The sequence below is a fragment of the Cyclopterus lumpus genome, chromosome 5 (genome assembly GCF_009769545.1).
Source record: "Cyclopterus lumpus isolate fCycLum1 chromosome 5, fCycLum1.pri, whole genome shotgun sequence".
NCBI lineage: Eukaryota > Metazoa > Chordata > Actinopteri > Perciformes > Cyclopteridae > Cyclopterus > Cyclopterus lumpus.
In genome coordinates, this window is record NC_046970.1 from 6,678,008 (window position 1) to 6,688,804 (window position 10,797).

Consider the following 10,797-nt stretch of genomic DNA (forward strand, 5'->3'; position numbering starts at 1 on the left):
GAGGCCCCTCGTAAAGGCCCCTCGACACCATGTGTAGAAATATTGCAATGCTTTATCTTTCCCCCACAATGAGCCGTGGTTATTGTAGCTGGAACGATTAACTGTCATCAGGCTGCTGTAGTGTGACCGTTTTATTTTAAGTTTTCCCATTGCCGCTGGGCATTGTCGTTGACCCAATGTGCCAGAAATACGCTGTTCTTATCATTTGTGTTCGAAGGAGTGCGCTTCCCACAGCATACTTTTAGTGAAGCTTGTCATTATCGCATCATAAGATCATGGAAATTGAATGCTAAAGCATTTTGGAGAACACTGCAAGATTGTTTTTTTTTTGTTTTTTTTTCAGGAACTAAACTAGCCAGACAGAGCCACAAGTGAGAGAGACACACATCTGATTAAAAGATACCTCTGTATCTCTATGAGCTATGAAAGAGATGTGTTTTTCAACACAACTGCATGGAAAATGAAAGCAATGTTGGTGGACCTGCTGGCCACACATCCAATACTACTTCTGCTGTAAGTGTGACAACCTTTAAATGAAGGCCTCTTGCACCATGTTTTGCTTATAATATACGTTTTCTGTGTTCGTAAGTAAGCCATTTTGTTTTTATATTTATCAGCGTATTTTGTACTGCTCCCATTTGTATCTTGTTCCTTTCCTTAAGCCTCACTTTCTATGAGGAAATGGTGTTACATGTTGTGTCAGGTTGTTAATCCTGCTTTGGCAGAGAAAAAAGCAGCTGCCTTCCCTCTTGTTTTTATTCTTCTCTCTCTCTCTCTCTCTCTCTCTCTCTCTCTCTCTCTCTCTCTCTCTCTCTCTCTCTTTCTCTCGCCAGACTCCCCCCCCCCCCCTCCCACCACTGTCTTTTCTAGCTTATTTTCCCTTGAAGGGTTACCACCCAACAACCTGATTTGGGTGCTCCTGATTGGTGGGTAGCTTTTGATGGGGGCGGGCCCAGCGTCAGGCTCCTGAGAGCTTTACCAGTGGAGAGCCAGCTCTCAGCTGTCAGAGAGCATTCAGTCTGGAGCGGAGGCACAAGCAGCATCCGGCTCTGTGTGCTTTATCTGCCGCTGCAGCACCAGTCCAAGCCTCAACATTTAAAGGACCTTCCGTGTTTCTACTCGGCTACAACAACGGCCACACAAGGAGTTCAAAAGGAATACGATATCCTCCGAAACGTGGCTTTCTTCGGTTCCGTTTCTCTTCCATTTCCTCCTTCCTGTCTTAATGCCCACGGCGGTGTGGTCAGGACCAGCGGAGGATGGGTCCGGCTGTGGAGGCTCAGGCCCAGAAGGCCGTGGATGCAGAGCTAAAGCAGCACCAACAGCAGCAGCAGTGCTACGCGGAGAAAGGGGTGATGCTTGAGCCTTTCCTCCACCAAGTGGGGGGGCATTGCTGCGTGCTGCGCCTCGGGGAGCAGACCATCTGCAAACCCCTCATCCCCCGTGAACACCAGTTCTACGAGAGTGTGCCCGCAGCCATGAGGAAGTTTACCCCCCAGTACAGAGGTAATGCCCACGACCCTTCCTTCGCTAACCGGTGTCGTGCTGTTTATGTGCTGTTTATGCGCTGTTTATGCGCTGTTATTTGTTGTTATTTGTTGTTGTGCGCTATTATGTGCTGTTATGCGTCACTGCTCTATGTGCATGTGTGCAAGTCAGGTGAATCAACACCTAACACAGGAGCCTTAACCCCCCCGGATGATGGTTTGCAGGTCTTGTGTTAGGTGTTGATTTTTTTATTTTTATTTTTTATTTTGAGGAAGCTCCCTGCTCCTGCTCAGGTGTTGTTTCTAGGTGCTTTGTCAGCCACCGGAGGGTGCTGCAGCTGCAGCTGCAAGCTGCAAGTGGGTCACCTACAAACACGCCGTGTCCTATTTGTAGGAGGCCGCACGTAAACACGGGTAAGTAAGTCACCCGTTCTTTTGTTCTGGCTGACAGCCAGCCCGGTGAAAAGTGACACTACTCCTCGCTTTGAGTACAAAATCCACCACGAGGTCATCCAGCATCTGAAATGTCAACATTGGCAGCATTCTCCGAGATTACTTTGGAGTAATTCTACAAACCCGATGGTGACATCACCAGCACACACCTCTTTTTTTTTTTTTTTTTTAGGATCTTAAGAATCATCAGCAAACAAGAGTGTAGTAGACTGATGGTTTAACACGAGGGTGGCTGTCTTCAGGTTGTTTGTGCTTCAGTGCCGGCGACATATTGGTTCACACAAATGTATAATAGGATGAAACAATGACGTTTAACTAACCCCAGCATCAAACACTTTTCTAGTTCAAGAACAGAAGGTGTGATTGTGACCATATTTACACAGTTGTGTTCCCCTCTTTGAACGTACGCACCAATGATGAATGTCCCTTCAAAATCTGTTCAGCAAAGAACATATTCTATCATTAGACCGTCGACTCAACTATATCCAGCAGTTTGTCTTTCTTGTTTTTCCTGCGTGGATCTGTAGATGGTTCCGCTGGCACCAGCCCACAAAGTGAGTACTCACTACCTCTATAAAAATGGTCTCGAAATGAAGACATCTTTTTCACTGGGAATTATTCACTGGACTCGTACATATTAATATAGGGATAACTTAAGTCTTTTTTTGTGGCAGCATTTTCACCTCTTCATCTTTTATTTTTACATTCTCCTCTGCTTCTCCTTCATTATTATTGAACCCCATGGGAAGGAAAGACTGTTTATGATACAAATCTGTCTGACTGTTATTTGTTGTGCTCTCCATTTGTAGATGAAGCCTGTAGACTAGCGTCATTTTGTTTCAGTGTACATTTATACTGATGCTTTGATGTTTCTGTATGGTATTTATGTATATTGCTCATTAACTGTGTGAGATGACATTTTTGGCAATAAACTGAACTTAAATTATGCAGCTTTGTGTCCTTCATGTTTGGCTATTACTTTCTGTGTTGCTATATGCATTTGAGCATTACTACTTAAAAGCATTTTTATTTTTTTTATTTTATGGGTTTACACCATTATAACCACTGCCAGCACACTGATATTGACTGATTGATCAATTGTTCTCTCATTCGGTCCTTTTCTGTGCTGCTTTTAGATCTCCGTATCTCTGTCCCATCCTCTGTCACAATATTGTCCAGTTAGGACAGATGTCTTAAAGAGATTTGGGTGTAGACACAAACTGCTCAGTAAAGCCGCAGGTATAATTATCAGGGATAAGATATTCTTAGCACTTAAGAGCTTGTGTTACATGATCAGCTTTATTTAGTTTCGCTTCAATATGAGAGACATATCATCCTCCCTGCTCCATGACCGACACGTCTAACAGATGTCTCTCTGTTCCTCTCAGGTGTTGTGTCAGTGAGCTTCGAGGAGGATGAAGAAGGGAACCTTTGCCTCATCGCTTACCCCATCCAGAGTGACCCAGCAGACGATCTGGAAAACAAGGACCCCTCGGCCGACAGCGAGCCCAAATGCGAGATGCTCCTGTGGGGGAAAATGATGGCGTCCTGGCCGCTTGTGGACAGCGAAAATTACAGCAAAGATGTCCGAAGCCGCCATTCTTTTAAAGACCAGGACAAGAGGTGACATTAAAGAAAATGTCCCATTAGAGACAGCAGTACACTGTGGGACTCATTACTCATGATAAAGCAGAAGGCGTAGTCAATGCATGAACAGGCGGGGGAGGGGGGCAAAGTGAGTCGCTTTCGCACATTTAAATCGAGGCTCATGTAAGTCAAAATGAATATGACGCATTGGTCACTTCAGAACCGTGACACAACTACGATCTATTTAAAATAATCTTTAGTTTGTCATGAATGGTAAAGCTGTAGTCTGTAGACACATTAACTTACACATACAACCGTAGGCGTTCATACTGTGAGAGGCTGCTCCTTGGCCTTGGCAGCCAGAGAGAGGCTTATGTAACTGCAATAGATGCATGTCTGTATATACACAAACACGTTGTCAGCCTGGGCTTGGAGTGGCAATACATGTCGAGTTTGATTTTAAATGGTTTGGATGGATCATACTAAGTGAAAGACACAATAGGATTGGTTTCCTCTTTATATCCAATACAACAATTCATTCCACCCCTCTGTGCTCTGCGACCCACACACACGCTTCACCTACGAACGCGAGCGGGTCTTTTTCTTTCTTCTTTATGGCTCAATCTAATGCCGTTCTCTCTCCGTCTGCCGTTCAGCGTTCACAAGCTGGAGGAGGAGGCCGAGGTGCTCTATTACAGACTGGAGCGCAGTCCCAGCACCGCTGTGCCACAGCTCAAACACAACCCCTGGACCCAACAGCACCACCTGCAGAAGATGAAGGACAAGGCCATGCAATGCAACCAATACAGTATCCTTTCCCTGACTTTTTTACGCCCCTATTTATTTCACAGAGGTTCAAGGTCAGAGGTCATGGTACGTGTCTCGGCCAACTGAGCCGCCAGGACACCTCCACACCTGATGCAGCTGAAATGTATACATGATTATCAGTGGCTCTGGCATGTAACCGGAGGGACATTATCTACTACAATTTCTAGCTATCAATGTCCAAAGCACTCCCATTAGTTACATGATATTGATGTAACTTCCCTCTGAAGACTATTGCATGGATTGTAGCGTTCATGTGAATGCAGTGTGGAGGGAAAATCTGAGATGGACACAGTCGGACCTTGCTAAGCAGTTTAACGTTGTACACTGATTAGTGTGGAAGATGGCCGCCTCTTTGCACCTCTTGCCTCCTTGACTCAGTTTACCAGAATTCATCCTGCTGGAGAATCTGACGTGGCGGCACACTCTGCCGTGCGTGTTGGACCTGAAGATGGGCACACAGCAGCACGGAGATGAGGTCCCCGAAGATAAAAAGGCCAGGAAGATGCACAAGTGCCAGCAGAGTACAGCATCTGTTTTAGGAGTCTGCCTCTCCGGCATGCAGGTGAGCTTCGGGCCAAGAGGCTTCATGGTTCATACGGTCTTAAAGGGACATTCGGGAAACACCTCTGATGCGCTATGATTATATTAAATCTCGTTATTATCGAGACTATTCCGACTGCTGTGTGTTGTTCAGGAATCTACTCTGTCTGACGTTAACGCCACAAATAGCAGTGAAATTTGCCTTTCGCTATTAAATCAGTAAAGGTGAACCCCTGGTCATGAAATATTTTAGAGCAATCTCATCATCTCTGACTAGGACCAATCAAAACAGTGGCTCTTTACATTTTGGAACACTTTTCTCACTATAGGGAATATTACATTACGAATAAGACGCAAAACATTTGATGTACAATTAACCGTTAATTATTTATTTTACCTGACCAGTCTAGTCAAGGTGAAACAAAGCCAACTTTCTGGCACTTCTTTCACTATACTCAAACAAATCTTGGATGTTATAGAAGTGGTCGCCACTACCTCTCTACTTTTCCAACCCCTCTATGGCTCTCCTTCCCTTCAGGTGTACCGGTGTGACACGGGCCAGCTGATGTTGATGAACAAGATCCACGGCCGCCGGCTGACTGTGTTGGGCTTCAAGGAGGCTCTGTTCCAATTCTTCCACAGCGGACGGCGTCTACGAAGTGAACTCTTCTCGTCGGTGCTGCGCCGGCTCAGAGAGTTGCAAGCTGCCCTGGAAACCTGCGAATCCTATCGCTTCTACTCCAGCTCTCTGCTCATCATCTACGACGGAGCGCCCCACCAAAAACACACTGAGGACGGCCTCTCGGACGAAGAAGAAGAAGAAGAAGAAGAAGAGGAGGATGACGGCGAGGAGGTGGAGGCTGAACCAGAAATGGAGGAGGAGGAGGAGGAGGAGGAGGAGGAGGAGGAGGAGGAGGAGGGTGAAGTAGCAGGTGCCCTTGGCTTTCCTCGCAGACCCTCCACGTCGAGCAATGGCAGCACCAGTGGTGGGAGCTCAGGTGTCAGTCCGGCTCGCCTGTCCCACTCGGGCACCCGCGAGCCCTTGGTGGACGTGAGAATGATAGATTTTGCCCACACCACCTGCAGACAATACCACGGGGACAGCGTGGTGTACGAGGGCCTGGACAGCGGATACATCTTTGGTCTCCAGCACTTGATCACCATCATCTCCGAGCTGGAGAACCACAGCACAGACTAAAGACTGACACGACACACACACACACACACACACACACACACACACACACACATATATTCGGATACAAATGCACAGTAACACAGAGGAGAAAGAGATTTTTTTCCTTTCCTTTTAAAAAAAAATAGTCGTGGTCTGTCGTTTGGACCCAGTTCCTGTTTCTGCCGTCGGTGCTTCTCAATGCTCCCGTTTTTAATGTGTGTGTTCGTCCTCGGAATATTAAAGAGACCCGCACATAACATACACGAACCATCTGTTTGACCGACGTGATCTCTATAAACAAATTCTGCACCCTATCCGTTGTCAGATTGATCGTAGATGGGCTCCCAGGTTGCGACTGATGCAGTGATGTCATCATTCTGTTTAGACACGGCGCACCAGCGGGACAAATGGGTAGGCGGCAATTAGTCTAGAGACAGAATGTTTTTCCTTGTGTCCGATTCCAAAGAAGGCGTCAGCAATTTGCACACGCACACGCTTCCCGTCGATCGAGTGTGTGCACTGGTACAGGGTCATGAGAGAGAGAGAGAGCAGGAGTTGTATGAGTATGAGGACAGAGCCAATGGGAGGAGAGATTGTGAACCCTCCAGTCTTCTTTTTTGCCTGTTCATTCTGCCATCCTTCTTTCCCTGTTCATCTCCACTCAAAGAGATTATATTCATATATATGTATATAGGTATCAGGGACAGTTGATATAGAGTTATTTCTTTATTTGACATGTTTCATAAAATAAACTAAAAGTTCAAAAAAGAATGTGATTGAGGAGTACTACATTCCATGTTATTAATGTTATGATAATGATATTAATTAATATTGTTATTTGACATCTTTGGTACCTCTATCTTGTACGTATGTGTTGTCCGCAGTTTGTTGGCGAAAGAAAATAAACACTTTGGTTTGTGTTATGATCTCTGTCTTCTTTCATATTTGACGCTACTTGTTGAGGAGGCCAGGAGCTTTACAATCACTGGGTTAAAGAAAGAAAACACAGACTCGGCTAAGTTAAATGTGCAGCAATCAAATTTCATGTAAATTTTCCAGGATGTGAGGTCGTCCCCCTGGGTGTGTAGAAATGACTGAGCGGCAGCCAGCACAAACACAAGATGACAGAATTATTAATATCTCTACAAACATTATATATATATATATATATATATGTATATATATATACATATATATATATATATAAATATATATATATATATATAATATTTAGAGAGAGAGAGAGACTTGTTTCCCTTAGTCTAGAATAATTATTTTGTTGCAGAGCTGTTCATATAGAGACGGGTTGTTCTGACAGGAGGGGGAGGATGACGACACCCTGGGCTGCCTCAACCAGTCCTGGTCCTTTCTTACCGGTCTGAGGCAGACAGAGAGGAGTTGAACAATCTGCTCTCGGAGACACAGGCGCTGTGTCATGAGGAGCTATTAAGCAGACGCAGGCTTGTGTCAACAGAAAGCGTAAGCCAATACCACTGCCGTGTCCTCTCTCTGCGACGCACTGCTGGTCATCTGACATGCACATTTCAATTCCATTGAAAGCACACTTTTATATTCGTTTGTTGTCATTTTTGTGGACACAATTCGCTGTTTGACGTTTGATTCGACTGTACACATTGTTTTGTTAAATTAGAACCTGAATATCTGACCCAGTTCAAACACTCTTTTCCCATATCTCTCACCACCAGCTGCGCAGACACCGTTTTCTCCATGATGTCATTGGTTGACTGTCAACACATATGTTCTTTATATACTGTATGTCGGACCTGGCTTATTCTGTAATCCTGTGGTGGTTTAAAGGACAGTACAATAAAAGGTCAAAGTCTTTACTGTAACCCAGTAAGGGACCGACACATTCATTTGTAAGAGTCGGGGGAGGCTTAGGGGGGGGGTTTATGAGCACATACCGTATTGACACGCCACTTTTAGATGCCAATGTATGTTTAATATATTGCCAGTCCTGAGGCAGTATAGATGTTGTGTTGCTGTGCCGTGGGATTCCAGAAGGATCTAAAGATTGATAGATGAGAGGATGGAGGGATGACGAAGATAAGCTCTTCCATCTCAGCTGTACTGAGGGGCGGGCGAGGGGGGGTCACCCAATGTTGCGTAACTCAGGATCAGTTGTCTCAACCATCAATTTGAGCCCGTTCTGCCGTCGTATTGTTTGTATGCAATGCATATAACACTCTGCACACTGTAATTATGTTATTCTATACCACAGAGCTTACATGCCACTGTATGACACATGTGTGCATACATTGTGTGTGTGTGTGTGTGTGTCCTTGTAGCCCGTTGCTTTGTGAAGTGGAGCAGTTGCATAATGGTTAAAATCACTATGGCAACAGCAGCCTTTGCTACGGGAATGAAATGGTGTCATCGGTTTTTTGGGCCACGAGAGTCACACAACATGAATAACCTCTGTCACTACTCTCTTCATTCACCCAGTCTGCTCCATCATGAGCATCCTTGCTTATGGACATAGCGGTGCACACTTCCATTCAAAACAGGCAGTCCTTTGATTGATGCACGCGTCGCGAAGGACAACAATTACTTTGCATTGCAAAAGTTGTCCTTTGCCAACGGAAGTTCAAGGTCATGCATTATGTAAAATCAATTTCACTTTGTTTTTGTTCACTCCCACCAACTCCTTTCCTTATCTCTCAGCAGTTCACTCATTATCTGCAACAGACGGGAGGATTACTTAACTGTGAAGCACTATCCCTTATCACGCTGTTGAAAGGCAGCTGTTCTGCATTGGGGGGGGGGGGGAGTACAGACCAAATGTATGTTTCACTGACACAGCTTTCCTCTTGGCCCTTTGATGTTTATCGGACTTGTCCTTGACCGTCTCTCAAATAGAGATATGACAGGACACACGCACGTCAGGAAGAACAGTGCAAAGCTTTCTATTTTCATTTCTGGTTGTTCGCATTTTGGGTTGTGTGTCTGTGAGTGTGTGTGCATGTATGTGTGTGTGTGTGTGTGTGTGTGTCTATGCTTTTTATTCAAGAGTCCTGATGAATGCTACACAATGTAAGCCTAATTATTCTTGCATACAAGCGCCCACATCCTCCCTGTTTTTCACATGCTTATAGACACACACGCACACACACACACACACACACGCACACACACAAAACAACAGCAACAGATGTACATGGCCTGTACAGCCACACAGATCTTCCTTTTATGGGGTCTGTATGTGGTCTGCAGGTCAACTGTCAGATGACCTCTAGATATGATCCTCTGCATCCTGCAAACGAGAACTTCAGGAATACAGCCACGCCACGCCTGTTTTGACAAGTGCTGAATTGAGTTCAGTCAGTGGTGACCAGCTCTGCTGAGGCAGTTACATAAACAGATCAATAATGTAATATATGGGAGCGATGAAAGCCAGGAAGACAGACAGAGGGCCGTTCTGCTCTTTCTGCTCTTTCTCGCTTGTACGCGGAAACAAAAAAGAAAGGAAAATCTTGCGAGATGTTGGTGGTTGTAGGGATTGATTTCCCGACTACAAAAATGAATATGATGATGATTTTGAGTTTGCAGAAAGTGTGTGCGTCGACGAGTGCACCAAAGACGGTTTTCCGGTGAGGGCAGGAGAGCTCTAGGAAGAGAATGTTGTTCTTAGAAAGACAGGCACAGCAGGAATGCATAAAGCAACCACACCCCACACCATGACGTGTTAATACACAAACTAATTATGTTTCCTGCACCTACAACATTCAGTCTCTGTCTCTTGAGCAAATCTAGCATAAAGTGTCTCACAGTTACACAAGCGTGGCTGTGGACTTTATTTGGAAGTGTAATGTCTGTTGGCTAACACGCTTACAGTGACAATGCTATCATGCTAATGATTAACAGCTCACGTTTACCGCACAATTCACCTTTGTTTAGTATGTCTATACAAGATTTCATGGTGATCCATCCATTAGTTAGACTGAGATAGTTCAGTCTGGACCAAAGTGGGAGATTAACCAGTCAGCAGCCATGACGCTAGCATATGGCTAAAAACAATCGCAATGCATGATAAATAAAATATATTACTTAAATATAATAAACATTAAATGTGAAGTATAAACATCATCAGTAGGCTGCATAAAAAAATCAATATCAACTTGCTTTGCCCGGAAGCCACAGTGACAGCAGGCCAGGGGTCAGTCAATAAACACACACGTACAAGTGATATTTATCAGATAAAATGATTAAACATTAAAAGACCCTGAACACATCTTTCTTTGAAATCTGTTGCTTTCAAATCAACTGACTTATTGCTATTATTTATAGTAATCCATCCCTGGCACTTTTTTTGTCTACTTTGATGCTTTTTGATGCTTTTTCTCTCGCTTGATCCTGTCCTCGCGTTAGCAGATGAACTACCAGAACCCACGTCGAGTAGGTTTCAACCAACTGAACAGAATCAAACTGGCTGTTGAGAAGAACATGACATGGTCTGCTGGTCCAGCTACAGAAGCAGAAAAAGGCGAAGAAATGGACGACAAAAAGCAAGAGAGGAAACGCAACGTCGAGCCGAGATGTAATTGGAGGGTTACATAACGGCGGCGGTGACGCTGTCTGCCGGGCGGCGGCCCTCGACCTTGCCTGAGGCCCCTGTTGTACTCACGGCATGCTGGGCCGCTCTGTCAAACTCATTTACACTGACCTCTTAATTACTATAATGAACCATCAGAGGCACAGATTTAC

General features: G+C 44.9%; 1 protein-coding gene across 1 annotated transcript; it reads left to right on the plus strand.

The window, feature by feature from the left end:
- The first annotated feature begins 988 nt into the window (after nt 1-988).
- LOC117731234 (inositol hexakisphosphate kinase 2-like) lies at nt 989-6,997 on the plus strand. Its single transcript, XM_034533446.1, has 5 exons — nt 989-1,506; nt 3,329-3,563; nt 4,184-4,335; nt 4,742-4,917; nt 5,434-6,997. Exons 1-5 carry the CDS (start codon nt 1,260-1,262, stop codon nt 6,091-6,093), a joined length of 1,470 nt encoding a protein of 489 aa, XP_034389337.1. The 5' UTR covers nt 989-1,259; the 3' UTR covers nt 6,094-6,997.
- The last annotated feature ends 3,800 nt before the right edge of the window (nt 6,998-10,797 follow it).

Bases quoted from the DNA above. Each gene is read 5' to 3' on its own strand.
- LOC117731234 (XM_034533446.1), top strand. From the start codon at position 1,260: ATGGGTCCGGCTGTGGAGGCTCAGGCCCAGAAGGCCGTGGATGCAGAG. The intron at 1,507-3,328 runs GTAATGCCCACG...TGTTCCTCTCAG, and splicing joins GTTTACCCCCCAGTACAGAG to GTGTTGTGTCAGTGAGCTTC. The intron at 4,918-5,433 runs GTGAGCTTCGGG...CCTTCCCTTCAG, and splicing joins TCTGCCTCTCCGGCATGCAG to GTGTACCGGTGTGACACGGG.